Below are 17,168 nucleotides of genomic sequence, written 5' to 3'. Positions count from 1 at the left end.
TTGACAAATAAAATTTGCAGAATTTTTAATTTTGTGACACACAATTCTCTCAGGAGTAGTGTTGCCAGCTGATCAACTGAAATTTCTTCACATAGGCCCTTGAAAAGCAAGCTATCCAAACAAGCTGACCTCCCAAATTTTTGATCTGACAGACTCATGAGGTCAAACACACAAGGAGGAAATCAAGTGGACACTAATGTTATTACCAGAACTTAGGTCACAAAGGAAATCTACGGAGTCCCAGGAATAGAAACTAGGTCAACTGTGCTGTGCCTTCATTCCTTAAAACAGGTATTTGTTTAGCACTGATAACATGCTCGATACCATACAGTACACATTATAAAAAACAGAAATGCAGAGGAAGCAAATATATAATACAGCATTGTTAGCACACGGCTGAATTTTCCCCCTCACACCAAGTTCACGGAGACTGGTAAGCAGTGGCAGGCTAATGTCACAAACAACTGATGGGGTGGTGAAGTGTGGAAGCTAGACCAGACCAACTTGTCACTGGGAGGAGTTGGAGGGCTCAGGTTCACTGCAGCACCCACATTCCATTAAGGGAAAGCTCCCTTTAACAACACAGTAGCATTACTAGAAGACAGCTCATGCCCAAAACAGAGATGTTCTCTCTCTCTCTGTTGGTCTGACAACCCTCCTCCCCTCCCCAAATATCAGCAGAGGAGGGGAGTCAGTGTTCCTGCTGAAGAAACAACTAATAGGCCAGTTCTCTCTAGAAAATGATCAGGTGCACTGTGCTTTCTTTTTATAGTTATCCATTTGCAACATTTCCCCCCATTCCTTGAAGTGTGAGACCTTCAAAAGGGGGGGGAAGGGAGAGACAAAAAAGGAAATTTCCCTCCTGCACTGAGAGAGAAAAGCATGGAGGAAGGCAAAAGAGAACTTTAAGATGTAACCAAGACTGCTCTTTAATTTAAGGTGACATTATTAAAGAAAACCAAACCACAGATTTCAATAAGATTGTCTTATCAATGTTTCTGAAATGTTAAATTTCAGGGAATCTTTAAATGTTTTCTTCAGACATCTGATCTAGAATCACTTGTTATAACTTAGTGCAGTTAGTTATGTATCTGAAATGTTGTGGAAATGTATATCCTATTAAGAAATTGACCTTATCTACCATTACTGATTCTCTTGAAAATAGTGAATCACTATCTTGCAATAATTTGATATATATTTTGACTAGTGTTACAACTGGGCTCTCCAAGACTGTTATAATCATTGTGTAGATGAGATGTTAAAGAGTTGGACAAAACTTTGTTTTTGTAAAGATATTTTTATAGCACCCTTTTGTTAAATGCTAGAGGAAGGTTGTTTTAATATGTACAAAAGATTGGATATTCATGGAGCTCGAGAATATTCAGTTATCATTAAAGATAATTTTTGGAAGGGATATTAAACTTTGTGCTTCAAGGCTTAAGTCAATACCTAACAGATCAGGCTGAGAACTATGTGGAATCTCCCCCCCACATATGCTGACTGCAGGGTAGTTACACCATTCTCTGAAAGCCATAGATCTGGCTGCTGTTGGAAATAGCACACTAGACTAGTAGACCACACATTTATTCCATTGCGGAAATTCCTTTAAAAACAGACAGACAAACCCCTGTGATTTTGCAACTGCACACTACAACATTGTTCTGGTGTGTGGAAGCATGATCAATTACAAAAATAAACAAAAGTGAAACTTTCTTTTGATCAAACAAAATAGCAAGCACTATAACTGCTGACCACCTAAATTACAATTTCCCATGTTGGTAATCTAGGGTCTTAGGGATCTAAATGTTTTAAACAAATGTTTTTTAAATTGTGACAAATCAGTGCACTTGTCTACACAAGCTGAAAATACATGTAGTCTGTTGATTTAACTGAATTTAGTGCTGGTTAAAGTAGCCCTCTTGCTGTCTCTGCAAGTGTAGTTGCAGTTATCGATCATTACAAATAGGTACAGCAACAGTAAATTTAGGCTAGATGCTCACTTGAGAAGGCAACATCTCAGGCTCAATCCACACTCAAGATTGAATATCGCTCCCCTCCCCAAAGCAGCTGTGGATAGCTTTTAACGCCACTTTAGATGTTTCCATCTCCCCCTCCTACTCCAGTTCACATGACAGAAACAAGGCTAAACTGTCCACACACTACAGCTGCTTGGGGCAAGGACAGAAAGAATATTCTTTCCTGCTACCCTGATGATTGGAAAAGTCTTCAAGACACCCCAAGACAGAGCGTAGGCCTCTTCTGGAATCAGCTGCCGGCTGTATTAGGTATCGGTTAGCTAGCAAAAGCGATTGTAATCCCTAGCCTGGTCCACACACGAGTATTTAAGCGCTCAGACACCACTCTCAGTGCAGTCAGTTAGCGCCTGTTGAGGTTAGACGCCGGCGGGCAGAGAGGACCGTGAGCCCAGCCCCTGCCGCGGACAGCCAGCCCCTCGCGGGTAGCAGACGTCCGTGCGGCAGCGCCTTCCAGCCGTCGCCAGCCTGGGCTCCCAGCGCAGATGCAGAGCGGAGGCACGGGGGCCCCGACCCCCGACCTCTCTGTGCCGGCACCGCCCTCCAGGCAGGACCGCAGCGCCCAGACACGCCAGCCCAGGCCCGAGCGCCGCCGTGAGCCGAGCGCGGGGACTAGGCCTCCCTTCCGCCATAACGAGCCGAGCCGGCCGCTCCCCCAGCCAGGCCGCGGCGCGCAGCCGCACCCCCTCCCCCGAGCGGACACCGCGCCGCAACCCCACACCCGCTCCCAGCGGCTTCTCCCAGGAGCGCGTGGTCTCTACGTACTTCACGGCCGATGTGGTCGCGCTTTACACACTCCCTGGTCCAATCCGCTACGTCCTTACAGACACACCGGCGACGAGCCACCCACGCGCCAGTAAGCGTGCGCCTTACATCGCGGTCGGTCAATCGGCGCCCCGCCCAGCCCGGCGCGGCGCAGCGCAAGGAGGGGGAGGGAGAAGGGAGAAGGGGCCCCTGGAAGTTAAGATGGCGGCGCGTGTGTGAGTGCGGCGCGGAGCGAGTCTCTTCCTGGCGCTGCTGTCGCGGGCCCCTACACCCCGCTCCGCGTCGCGTCGCGTCGCTGTGGTGAGGGAAGGACTCTGCCTGCGGGTGCGAGCGCCCGCGCCGCCCCAGGGAGACGCCGAGCTCCCCCCACCCCCATTGTGCGCCCGGCCTCTGCCTGCCTCTGGGGGGGGAGCGCAACATGACATCGATCCACTTCGTGGTGCACCCGCTGCCGGGCACCGAGGACCAGCTCAATGACCGGTGAGGGAAGGCCCATGTGGCTGAGGGGGGACGCGGGACGGGAGGGGGGGACGCGGCCTGGCCCCCGTGTGTGAGGGGAGGGGCCGGGCCCATGTGTCTGGCGGCTGGAGTGCGGCGTGTGGCGGGGCTCCGGGGAGGGGAGGAAGCCTCGCCGTGGGGGTATCCGCGGGGCCGGTGAAGTTAACCCGCTTCTCTGCCCGGTGTCCGATGTATCAGAGGGCTGGGTCAACTCTCCCCCCGCCCGCCCCATAGCCAGTGGGTGGTGTCCCCGGCCACTCTCTGTGCAGGGACGGTGAGAGGACGGGTCTAGCTGCGCTGTATACAGCGTGGTCATTTCCTCGTGGTCCCCGGGCACCGCAAACTTTGGATACTGGGGGATCGTGACCTCTGCGAGTGAGTCTCACTCCCTTCCCGGCCTCTCTCCACCCAGCTTTCCCTGGTCAGGGGACACCGGGGTTGTACCAGGCTCCCCATGTGAGAAGTGAGTTATAATTACTCCTGGGCTGACGAGGAGCAAAAATTTGTCCGTATAACTCAACGATGAATTGACAGACGATGCAGTTGGGAGGTAGGGGGTGAAAATGATGGAACATACACAAGGATGGTGAGGGAAGTATAAAGTGGGATAAATATAAATGTCTGTACTAGGTTTTAGGCTTTTATTTTGAAAAGGGCTGTGCTATAAAGTGCTGATTGTGGATGTCTCAGGCAGGGGAGAGAGACAGAAGAGAGACATGGAAACACATTGCATCTTTGAGTGTGATGTTTGGAAACTACTATTATATTTTAAATTACGATGAGAAAAATGCAAGTTATGAGGAAACTAAAACAGGCCTGGGGAAGGAAGAAAACCTTTTATTTAAATTTCAAGAGATGTGAGAATTCTCAGAATTCTCTGCTGTCTTCCTATGTAATCATTAGTAGTAGTTTTCTGAAGCTAGTAAATTTCACAAATATAAAATAAGATCCGAATTGATAAATTCTCAGTTTATATTAATTCCCTGTCAGATTGTTTGTGGTTAATAATAGAGAAGTCTTAGATAAGTTATAAGGTGGAAATCCAAGTAATCTTTTTAATCAGGCTGTTTGGGCCTTTGGATATGGACTTCCATCTTTTGCTGCCTCCCAGGTTTGAACATAGATCTAGGCAGCTTCCATGATGATATCTCGCTGAGTAATTTGGAGTAGGGAAAAAGAGAGGGCTGAAATGCCTCTGTTAAACCACATCTGAGATTCAGGGGCTTAATGTTTACAATGAGCAAAGTAAGACATTGTAAGGGTCATATTTCACCCAAACTGCTTCATCTTTGACCTTAAACAGAGAGGAGAGATTTGTAGTGATAAAACGGGGCCATGTCCTGAAGCTTGTCAGTTGGGTGTAACTTTTTTGGGGTGACCTGGTGACACATCTTACAGGACACTGTTTGGCATGTGGTTCCCAAAAGAGGTGGCCTAACAACTGCTGGGAGATTGACCTCTTTCACAGTAAAGCTTTCATGTATGGCAGGGGTTCTCAAACTGGGGGCTTGGGACCCCTCAGGGAGTCACAGGGTTATTACATGGGGGGTCGTGAGCTGTCAGCCTCCACCCCAAACCCTGCTTTGCCTCCAGCATTTATAATAGTGTTAAATATATTTTAAAGTTTTTTAATTTATAAGGGGGGTCACACTCTGGGGCTTGCTATATGAAAGGGGTCACCATTACAAAAGTTTGAGAACCACTGATGTATGGCATGCAGTTGCTTCCTGCAGGAGGAGGAAAATGGTGAGCACTTATACTGTGCTGGGATAGTTCCATTTCTTCACCTAAATTCTGGTTTATGAAGATTTTTGATCTTGAAAGAGCCAACTTGTTTTTAAAAAATATGATGAGACGGTTATTCAGCATGTAATTACCCACATTGCTTCAAGTGTATTGAAGGAACGCTCCAGGTTTTTCTTTAACACATCACCTGTCTTGTTTATTGGCTGAAAGCCTTACATTCAACTAACCTGCTAACTACTACTACTAACTAACTACTGTTTCTCAGTAATGCAGTAAGTTGAGAACAACACATCTGATCAATTCCAAAATAACAGGAAAAGTGCTAGGGGTCAAATGCCAGAATTCTAGTGATTTGAGGGAAAATGGGAAAAATAAGAGGGAAAAATGGCACACATATGGAGTCTCAGCTATCCAATTAGAAAAGCACCTCTGCAATTATTTCTAGATCAAACAACAGGTTGATGGCACCCATTAATGCCATCCAGCATAACAATATCCCAGGCTTATCTCTGTGTCTCCTCCCAGCAGAGTTTAACATCTTAATACCTTGAATGACTTTCCTCCCAGACAAGGAAAAATAACAGTGCGGGGGAATAGGAGTGTGAGCACAGCCCCTGGGAGTGGGGTGAATAGGGGACACTGGAATGAGAGGGGGAGAGGAGAGAATACACAATCCCTTCTGGCGTGAAGTGTGGGGTACCCTGCTGTGGTGGGAGAGGAGGAATGGGGAAAGCAGATGTGCACAGAGCCCCTTCTATGGGTGGTAGAATGGGGGATCCTGGACTGTGGGAGGATGAATGGGGAGGGCACACAGGACCCTCTGGTGTGGGGAGAACACAAAACCTCTGACATAGGAGGAAGGAATAATGGAGAGGCACAGAGAACTGACTGCTGGCCTTGGGAGAAGATTGGGGAGCTTGGTATGGGAAGATGGAGAATGGGAGGCACCCAGACCCCTGGCAGGGAGGAGGTTGAGGGACCCTGGTTGTAGTGGTAGAATAGGAGGGTACACAGAGTCCCAACATGAGGGAGGGGTTGGGGGAATTTGTGTGGAGCTGCTGAAAGAGATGGATGGCAGAATGGCACTCAGGGGCTTTGTGGCCTGGAATGAAGGAATTCAAGAAGCCCCTGGTATGTGCAAATGCAATAACCTTTGTCTACAAGTATTACAAAGTGTGTGCCCCCCAGTTATCTGTACTGAATATGACCCTTCAGTCCTTCTAGCACTTCCTAAATTTATTTTACCACAGCACCTGCCCTTAGACTTTTATTTGATGTACAAAGCTTCACAAAAATGTGGTAATTAATGTATAGAAAAAAGCTGTAAAAGTGCTATTAAGTAGTGACTTCTGTTGAATCAAGTGTCTTCTTGATCTGAGCAGAAAATCGTAAGTATTCTCTTCACAAACATAATTTTACTAGAAATATATTAAATGTATATCAAACTTGTAACTCTGAATTCAAAGGGGTTCATAAATAGGATTTATGTGGTGGGTGTTATTCAAGAAAATCCAATTCATTTTTGTTTATAGCAGTACTACTTACCGCTGTAATGTAACGCTATAACAGGGCCTAGAAGCATTATACTAGATTTCACATAAATATGCATTTAGAAATTCCTGTTGAGCTGTAAGATGCTTTTCCACATCTTTTTTCCATTTTATAGAGTTTGCTTTTCTTTTTCTTGACTTGCTATTCTTTCTTCCATGAATACTGTCAGCAGGCAAAGTCACTTTTCAGCATTCCTACTGCAGCTTCTAATTGCTTCTGGATCTGATTTTTGTGAGCAGAATTCCATTTTGACAGCCCACTGTATACCCTGTGCAAAAAAAGACGCCTATATTATGTTCTCCTGAAATCATAAATGGATGAATATCAGCTGTTTAAATTTAATATTTGGGAAATATTTATCTGTTGAAGCATGAGGAATTTGTATGTGTAACTCTCCTGCGAATCAAGATTTTGAATGGCCTCGGATCTTAAAATAAAGCATTTAACCAGTGTAAATTTAGAGCAGCAAGTATAATGTTTGAGAGGCAAAATCATAAGAAAGCATAGTTCTCTAAAAATGTTTTACCTCCCATTGTTACAAATAACACCTAAAATTTGAAAAAAATCTTTTTACTTGGCAAATCTGACTGCAGTTAGCTAATAGTTTGCACTAATTTTTCCCAACATAATTAGTCTCCCCTTTATCTGAGTAGGCATTTCACCCAATAACAGGGCAAGGGAAAACACCTTTTAAAGAAATGATTATAGAACCCACAAAAATTGGGAAGAGAACGTGAACAGTTGTAATACCTGAAATTGATTTTTAATTTTCTTTTTCAAAATAACTAGAGTCCACCTTGATGATGTCCCTTAGTACTATCTCATATAAGTTGAAGTATTGTTAAAATAACTTGTTCAGGGTATTCAGTAGTTGTCTAGAAGCTGTTTATTATGTAGAAGAAAAAGTACAAGATGGTGTTTAAAAGGAAGGCAATGTGTGAGGTTGTATTAGGATTCATTTATTGAAATGGTTAACTGATTTGCTCACTCGTGTTTAGGATGAATTGACCTAATGAAGCTTCTACAAAGCGGTAGTATATTTGTTAGAAAAATAGGTGACTTGGAGATTTTCCTAAACAATTTCTCCTCTGCAGACCAAATAGGAAAAATTAAAATTCGAGGTACAGTCTGCAACTTGATGATCTAGAAATTTTCTTTCTGCAGAGTACAGGTGACACAATAGTTTATGGCTTTAATTTTTAAAACAGAAGTGCCTAGCTACTGTGACAATTGGTAGTAAAGATATTAATATACTTAGGTTAAACTATGCCCTTTACTTTGTAAGGTTTTAATGTGTGCAGGACTGGAGACCATGGGTGCAGTGTGTACGTCATGGAGTATAGTTCCACAGGCACTTCTTCACTGATGCAGAGAGGGTATCTCTGGAGAGGCAGGGTACTGGTGGATCCATGACCTCTAATTAGACTTTTTCCCATTGTAACTTTCTTGTGTAGACAAGACTACAAGATTTAGTTACAAGTAAGTGTGTTGGGAGTTTGTTTTAAGGATTTAGTCTCTTAAATGCATATGGGATAAAAACTTAATCCAGAAGTTTTAATGGGAATGACATGTCTGCCTCCTGTAATAAATTATGCTATAACATTGAAGGTCTACTATATTTAAAAGATATGAACACCAGAGTTATGGATTTACTGGTTTACTGGACACCCTGTGAAACTGGAAGTCCTCCATGAGGCAATAGCGCGGACTGAAAAAAGCAATACTGTACTGCGTTGGGGCTTCAGCCACAGGAGAGTTGGGGCTGCAGCTGTAAGGTGTGTGTTTGGGGTCAGGGCTATGGGCGGAGTGGGGGCTCGGGGCTTCTGACCCTTGGGAGCAGTGGGGCTCAGGGCTTTAGACCGGGTGGGGAAGTGCTGGGCTTGGGGCTTCAGCCCCAGCTCTGTTCCTGGCTTCACCCTGCTGAGGGTGCCAGGGCTCGGGGCTTCAGCCCCATGGATCTGCTCCCGGTTTCAGTGAGGAGTTGGGGGAGACCAATGCAAGGGATGGATTGATTTTGTGTGTATGTGTGGAGGGGTGCATGTTGGGGATTGGAACTTCAGCCCTGCAGCTCCACTCCTGGTTTCAGCTGGTGGGGGTGTTGTGGAGGGCTCTGGGGATCGGGGCTTTAGCTATGAGGGGAGTGCCGGTTTCAGCCCCAGCGCTCCTCTCCTTTCCCCCATAGCTAACACCCCTCTGAAGCTGAAACTGGGAGCAGAGCTGTGAGGTTGAAGCCCCAATCCCTGGTGCCCCTTCCCCTCCCCAAAACTGGGAGCAGAAGGTGGAAGCCCCGATCCCAGTGCCCTCTGCAGGGCTGAAACCAGAACGTAGCCACAGGCGGGCTCCTGCCCTACGTCTAAAGTGCTGGTGCTCCATCGCTCCCCTCAAGATCTAAAACCGGGGAGTCCTGGTGGCGCCTAGGGTCAGAAGCCCTGACCCCACCTTTTGCCTGCAGCTGCAACCCCAACTCCTCTGCTAAAGTCCTTAATGTCTTTTTCGGAGTTACAGACCATTTCAGAGTTACGGACAACCTCCATTCCTGAGGTGTCTGTAACTCTGAGGTTTTACTTATCTATCTATTGTCTTGAGGAAAGTATCAGTATCTGGAAAGCTTCGTCTTGGAACAATCCCTTCCTTTGAAAAAACAAATTAGACATTTATGTTTAAAACTCACCCTAATGCTGCTGTTAGAAGATCAAGGATGTTGATTTCTTACTGACAGCTGTATGTTGTGAAAGCTAACCAATACAGTGTGATGTGGGATGTTAAACTTTTATTTACAATGCTTCATACACATTTTTAGGTATTGTCCATTGATTGTAGCTTGTGTTTCTAAGCAGTAAACAATAAAACACATATGACCCTGTCTGTAACAGACCCAAGGTTGTGTGTAATTGATTGTATAAGGATTAATTTAATACTAATACTTTTGTTTCCAGAAAGTGATCTTCGCATACTTGTAGAATATTTTCCTTTACTGGTCTTTGTTGCCGAAATCCACTATTTTTATCCCAAAAGGTTTAACAGTACTTAATTACAAACAACTGCATAATAAAACTGTTTTGAAGATGAGATAAAATTCTTGAAACTCTGTAATGGTTTGTAGAAGGAATTCTCAACCTCGTTCATAGGGTAAACTGTGTTTTAATAGAGATATTCATGTCGATCATCTCATCCATTCATGATTACACAACATCTCTGTGGCAACTATAGCAATTCCTGACTTAGAACATACTCAGTATATTTGTAGTTGTCCCTAATGCAATTTAGGAGGTGGAGACAAGAAGCCATTTGACTATCAGCACTTCAGACTGCTAGTGGTCTGCATGCAGCAGTATGAGAACCTTTTGCGTTATAGAGCCCTTTCTGTACCAGCTGAGATCTTTGGTCTGCGCAGCACAGTATCTTGTCTATGACAGTGGCCAGACAGTACCAGATACTCCGGAAGAAAGTTTCAAGAATCTCTCTAAAGTACAGTTGTGGAATAACCTGCCAATAGGAGGTTTTGTCCAAATTCCAAGCTGTTAGTGCAGCAGTTTTCAACATTTTTTCATTTGTGGACCCCTACAAAATGTTGAATGAGGTGGTGGACCTCTTTGGAAATCTTACCCATAGAGGTCTGTGGACCACAGGTTGAAATCCATTGTTGACTTATGCACTAATGCATTAAGGCTTATGTTCTTTTTATTTCAGCTTTTTGTTTTAAGGATAAGTCATGTAGCAAGTTAACCAACTTCTTGGTTTTAGGTATTATTGGCTATAAGCTTGACAGAATCCATTGTAGTGAAAATATTCAGAAAGCTCTGTGTCCGCTTTCTTTAGTTTTGTACTCACAAAATTTACTATATAAAGGACTTGTGCAGAAGCTCAGGGATTGTCTACACTTACATTTTATAGCATTCGAACTTGCTGGTTCGGGTGTGTGTATGAAAAATCACCCCCCCCCCCCCCAAGCGCCGCAAGAGCGCTAGTGTGGACAGGCTCTGAACGCTGGGCTCAGAGCTATTCCTCTTGTGGAGGTGGATTACAGTCATGTGTGAGCACACTCTCACTTCAAAGTGCTGCCGCAGAAGTGCTCCAGCGGCAGTGATGCAACTTTTCTGTAGTCATGTTAGCACTTCGGTTGTTAACGATTTATTTTAAAGTGAAATTTCATTGTATTGTACCTCCTTCAAGGACAAACTTCTGGTCTGATGTTCATATACAAACTGTAAATTCTTTTTCTGGGTGGCATCTCAAACCTGAGATTGAAAATGGGAATTGGAGTTTGTGGGGAGAAGGTCTCTTCTTAAATGTCAGTAGTAATAGATTCTGCTCAGCCACTGCACCCCAGACTTGACTTTGAGGACAGCACATGCATAATTGGCCGTGCATACTCTTCCTAAAGTGTGGTCTAAGGTGCAAGTGGCTGAGCAGAGCTAGAGGAAGAATTTATCAGGGTAGCAGGCTGGTCACACATTTTCCAATCCCTCGTCCTCCCTCCCCTCCACCCTTCAGTTTTAGGATTGCCTTTGGGATCAGACTTTGTTTACTATTCTTGCTAGATTAGCCCAGTGGATTGAGATTATATTTGCCGCATCTTGAGGACAGATATGTAAATCAGAAAAATACTCAGTTTTTGATCATATACAGAAGTAGGATTTTTGTGACTAATAAAGATATTTTTGCAATGTTTTAATTCATCGTAAAACTTAAAACTTATAACCAACTAATAACATACTAATGTGGTTAGTTTCAACATACTAAGTATATAGTCATATGTTAAAATAATTCCTGATGACAGTTGCTTTAGTTGCCATGCTGAATGAATTTGTTACATGATAAAGTTGGTGCCATAAATCCACAAGTTAGGTTTAAAACAGATTTTGTGTGTGATCAGATGTTCTTAATATCTAGAAAGACTATTTAGAGGGATATAGTAGATGCAAAAATGAATTTTTTTACATAAATATAAATTATACATTGCTTCACCCAAACAGTATACCTAAATACTACAGTTTTTTCCAGTATGTTGCAGCTATACTTATTTTTACAATTGACTTCATAATTATTATATTGTCTTAAATGTAGGGCATATGTATTATAGATATCAACCAGAGATGAGGGTTCAGGATATTTGACAGAATGCTCATTTTTTAGAGTGTTTGCACTCGTAGCATCCTCGGTAGTTAAGTTTGCGAAACATTCCTATTATAGCCTATTCTTACCACCCCACCACATATCAGCCCTACAGCCTCCTTGCCCCTTAGAATGGTTTAAATTGCACAGAATTTTTTTAAAAACCATGTCTGAGACTGCATGAAGTCTCTATTGCAAGAAACTTTTTACATGGAAGGCACTCAGGCTGAGAACCTCAAAGGGATTTAGACACCGAACTCCCATGGACTTTAGGGGAAGTTCAGAGTCTAAATACCTGTGAGGATCTGGGCATCAGATACTATGGTGGTGGGCAGTAGTATAAAATGAGGTAGGTAGAATGAGTAGGTTGCGGTCTGTCTAGGGACAAGGAGATGGAAGTTATGAGGCAACGGACAACTTAGGCAACACTGCCTTTTAACAAGTTTGAGAGGTGTGCGGTTGAAATTGTACATGTATTTGTATTGTGTCTAACCTGGAGCAATACCCCTCTCAAATGAAGAGTCTGTATGGTCACTAAGCAGTTTTGAAATAATTTGTGAAAGCAATGGCTCACCTGCATACCAAGTATCCGCCTTCAAACTTTAGCCCCCCCTCCCCCCCCCCTTTTTTTTTTTTTGCAGAACCTTTTAAGCAGGAGAAATATTTTACCTGCACCATCCCACTGATTCAAAAGACAGATAAGATTTGTTCAAACTGTTATGCACAAAAACATGGAAAATTTCTGAAAACTATGAATGTGAGAAGCACCTCCATTCATAATGATTGTTTTAAACTGGTAATTTGTAAGCTTATACAAGAGCATAGATAGATAAATGTGTAGTTGGCTTTATCACTATTTGCGCATTTTGAGTTGTAAGACAACTAGGTCCTGTATGTGGCAGGATGATGTCTGTTACATGTTTGAAATGCTGATCTATAAAGACACAATCAAAAAGTGGGGAAGGAGATGTGAGATACAAGCATAATGCTCAGGAAGGTGATTAGCTATTCCAAAACAAAATCAGGGTTTGAAGGATTGTTCATTTAATCTTGAAGTTCTTCTCGTTTTTGCTCTTTTGAATGGCTTCTATGTGAAAACCACAGGTTATAGACACTTAAACCACATAGGATATGACATTTACCTTCAAAAGAAATGATGCTAAAGATTTATAACACAGTTCAAAAAATGTTGCTGAAGAGCGAAATCGGTTTACTCAAAGTCCATACTACAAATGCACGTCCAATCCATTTGAGATTCAAACATAGCATTTGTTGAGGAAGTTGTGAGGCTTATTAAGAGGCAATTCCTGAATCCTGCTGACCAGCCCCATCTTTTGTATCATCCATCGTTAGCTAATGTTTACTGAGCTCCTGATGCTGCAGTTGAATGTACGTAAGTTCAAAAAACTGCTTGTGTGGGAATCTAATTGCAGAGCAGGGCTTAAATATGGAACTTGCCTTTACCATGCCCGTTGAGAAACATAAGTCTTCTGGCAAAGCAGAACTGGCTCAATTCTGCATTTCATTCTGTTGCTGCTGGTCCCCGTTTGCCAAGGGAACTTTCCTACTGATGAATGAGAGAGTATCCCCTTCCCCTGACAAGTTTTGATAATTTAAATCTTAAGACATGACCGGCTGTATATCTTAGGTGTGTTAGGGCTTGAGATAGATATGCTTCAAATGCAAACAGTTTATGCATTTGTCAGCACTACTACACAATTCATCTTATTGCAGTTACAAAATGGGCCTTCGATTACGATAGTGGTATATTATGCATGCATTGTCTTTCTCTGTACTTATTAATTTGATCAATGTGGATTGGGACAGGAGTGTTACTCCCAAAACCCCACCAAAACGATGTTGTAAAATTGCTCCTAAGGATTTCTTTGTGGATTTAAAAATAATTTTGAGGAAATTAATTACATTAGTATGTTTGTTTTTCCAGGTTTTCGATTCAGACTTTCCCCTGTGCCTATTGCCCCAGCTCCCTTCTGTCAGAAATGATCTTTCCAAAGTGTCTTCTGCTCCTCCTCCTCCAGTTGGTTTTCTCATTTCATTTTTGTATTTTTCAAAAATGTTTTAAATTGGGAATAGCTTAATGTGCTCCCAAATGCCTTTTTAATTTTATTTTTTTTTTAAAAGGCTGGTCAGACTGTAGGAGTAGTACAGTGAGAACCTGAAACTGCAGGTTTTAAAAGACAGCTGCAATTAATTTGTTGTAATACCATACATAGCTAAAATGGTTTTACTAAAGAATACCAATTACAAAGGGAGTTTTCAAAATGTTTTGCTGTTTTTAATACCTCTTTGCTGAGTCAACAGAAGCAATCACTATCAATCACTACTGTTTTATTGCTGCTACCGGTATGACATTCAGTTTTGCTGATTTAGTTTATGACAGCAGAAGTGTAACTTAGCAGATGAAAGCATGAAGGTGGGAGACTTTCATAGTTTCTCTGGTTTATCTTTTGTACAAAATATTGTGTAGAAAAACACACATGCACAAGCTATTTGCTGCTCTTTACTCAAAGCAGCTAGTACCAGCCACAGCCAAAGATGTGGGTAATTTAGAGTCATTATTACTGTATTACAGTAGTCCTTTAATCTATTACAGACATCTTCCCAGGACACCAGCCTCGGCAGCCTCCCCTCCAAATGGGAATCAGCAGTAATAGCCAGGAGGTTCCTGCATTGCCTCTTGACATCATTCACTCAGCTCAAACTTAGATTCTGGATTTCTTTTTTCATGTGCTATATTGCTAATAGTTGTTGGCCCCTTCATCTTGAACCTCTCCCACTGCAGCATCTCTTCATCTGCCTAATCTAATTCTCCCTGCTTATTATTTTGCTTACCATCTTCTCTCTTTCCCCTCAGGTTCCCTTGCACTTTATCTACTGCTGCTTGAACAGTTCTTTCCTATCCCACCTTCTTCCCCCAACTAGCCCCTGGATGAAACATGTTTTTCCTATCCACCTGGAGTGAAACTCTCTCAAAATATCCTTTAAACCTAAAATCAAGTCCTTGTCATAAAAAATAGATGACAAAAAGATAAAAGGTCGGGGAGAAGGATGTAGCATCTAAATAAAATCATTAGAGTGATAGTAGGTTCAAGTCTTTGTTCAGTTTATTTTATATATATGAAAATATATATAAACTTACAAGACGTATGGCTGGGATAGCTCAGTGGTTTGAGCATTCTCCTGCTAAACCCAGGGTTGTGAGTTCAGTCCTTGAGGGGGCCATTTGGGGATTGGTCCTGCTTTGAGCAGGGGGTTGGACTAGATGATCTCCTGAGGTCCCTTCCAACCCTAATAATCTATGATTCTATGACTACTTATATGCTATATCCCTTTTACCCACATTTTATATCTCTTGTCTTTTTGTAAGTTCTTTGAGACTGAAATTGTCTTTCTGTATGTTTCTACACATTCTTAGTGCAGTGAGGCCCTAATGCTGGTTGGGAGCTATCGCAGACTAAACAAATAATTTAACTGGAGTTTAATATTAAACTCCCCCCACTTGCAGTTTGACTCTACTTAATATGTACAAATAAGTGTGTTGCACTAATTTTTCTAATAACTTATTTTAAGACCATCATCAAAATGCTTAACCACCTTAATGCATTTACCTGAGTGGCACTTCCTTGATCAGAAGCTATTGGCCTGATTCTGCCACCACTGAAGTCAATGAGTTCTGCTATTTATTTAGGTACTCTGAGGATCTGGCCACACAAATGGGTAAAATGAAGTTTTCCTACAAATTATTTAAAAATTGTTCAATATTTACAGCTAGATTAAATATTAAATCAGTCTTCATAGGTGATATGCAAAAGGGAGGAGGGGAGAATTGGCTTCTGTATTTTGTGTAAAGTTCCTGAAAACTTGACCCCAAAACCTACTTGTTTTTCTGTTGACATACCAAAAATATCAAGTCTCTCCTTCCCTAATTTTGCTGCACTTATAGGTCTGAAATATGGATTACGAGCTTTCTCATTCTTAATATTCAGAAGTTGAAGATGTCAAATCTTTGAAACTTTTCTCTAACGTTTAACTGTTATCCACACACAACATGGTTTAAACATGCCAAATAAAAATAGCTTCCCCTCTCAGATTTCATTTATATTGTGTCTGATTTCTTCTTAATTACAATTGCCTTTAGAGCCTTCCAGGTTAAAGAAGGTAGACAAAAATCTGAATTTCTAATGGAAAAAAATTACCCCTCCCCAAATTTCAGGCTTCCTTTATGTTGCGTAAAGAAGCAAAGTATTGAGACCCTTTCTTCCACCTCCACCATTCCTGGTCAACCTTTTAAAAAGTACCTTTTTTTAAATTCAGTGGTATAATGGCAGAGTTTTTCTTAGAGGCTCCCTCTTCCTTCCTTCCTTCCTACTGGACACATAGTGGTCCGTCTTATTTGTGTATTTTTTTCCTTTTGTGAAAATAGATTACTTGTATAGCATTTCACAGGCGTTGCTGTCAGGACTGTTTCACCCACTTCTGAAATGTGCTCCTCTGTTGGATGGAACTCTGGAGTTATTTAACAGTATATGGAAATGTTGCAAGCAATTTTAAGATATCTCATACCGTATGTTGTTACAGGGGGCAAATAGGCAGCCAGAAGGTAATGTGATCAGAACAGTCCCACTCCTGCAAAAAGGTATTATTCCCAGGAGTGGCCAGTTCCTCCGTTTTTAATATCTGCTGAAAAACTGCACCATTGTGCAGGGCCAGTGGTTCAGTCTAAACAGGGTCAGGCAGCTTATATCTGACAAGATTGCTGCTCTAAATAGTATGGCTTCGGGCACAATATGAAGCAAGAGCTATATAGTATGATGCTTAATGAATTTCTCGGCATAAAACCAAAAGGCTGGATAGACTGGGGGGGGGGGGAGGAGGAGTACCTGGAAATTTTGTGGCTGCTGTACTGGTAGATGGAGGAGGGAAATAATCAGTTTTTGGGAAATGCAGGCAAAGTGGTACGGTGACCTATCCATCCCATAGGCTGACTGGCTTTTCAGTTTTGAGTTATTCAGCCTGAAATCCCACTTTTCATAAAAGTATGGCTGCTTGTTTTTTTTGGCCTAGCACTGTCTCATAAACAATTTTTTCCCCTCTGTTTCCCTTCTAAAACAGGGTTGCAATATCTGATAATAGACAGAAACTGAAAATGATTTTTGTTCTTTAAAAATTCTATATTTAGATGATGAAGTTTTACCGTTAGCCATTGAAAGAGATTTTAATTATACAAGCAAGGCATTATGTAGTCTGTAGCTTCCCGAATGCACATTATGCAACAAGTCTCTCTAATTCCTGCAGCATAACAATACTGGCTGTTCTATTTCGGCTGCATTTTAAAGCAAATTAAAAATGCGAGACTTACTGATTTTATTTTCAAATGTAATAATGCAGTTAGAATAACGTTCCGTAGGTTTAATTTGATAAATTTAACTTGGGAATGTT

General features: G+C 42.2%; 1 protein-coding gene across 12 annotated transcripts in view; it reads left to right on the top strand.

Annotated features, from left to right (window-relative positions):
- The first annotated feature begins 2,972 nt into the window (after positions 1-2,972).
- The window catches only part of UBR5 (ubiquitin protein ligase E3 component n-recognin 5), a 151,970-nt gene continuing 137,774 nt past the window's right edge, over positions 2,973-17,168 (top strand). For all 12 annotated transcript variants that reach the window (XM_050940483.1, XM_050940474.1, XM_050940482.1 and 9 more), the window contains exon 1: positions 2,973-3,278. In XM_050940483.1, the coding sequence (XP_050796440.1) occupies positions 3,217-3,278 (62 nt within the window). In that variant the 5' untranslated portion in view covers positions 2,973-3,216. The remainder of the gene's footprint in view (positions 3,279-17,168) is intronic.

The sequence above is a fragment of the Gopherus flavomarginatus genome, chromosome 2 (genome assembly GCF_025201925.1).
Source record: "Gopherus flavomarginatus isolate rGopFla2 chromosome 2, rGopFla2.mat.asm, whole genome shotgun sequence".
NCBI lineage: Eukaryota > Metazoa > Chordata > Testudines > Testudinidae > Gopherus > Gopherus flavomarginatus.
The sequence above is the reverse complement of the archived record's forward strand: the minus strand, read 5'-3'. Positions and strand labels throughout refer to the sequence as shown.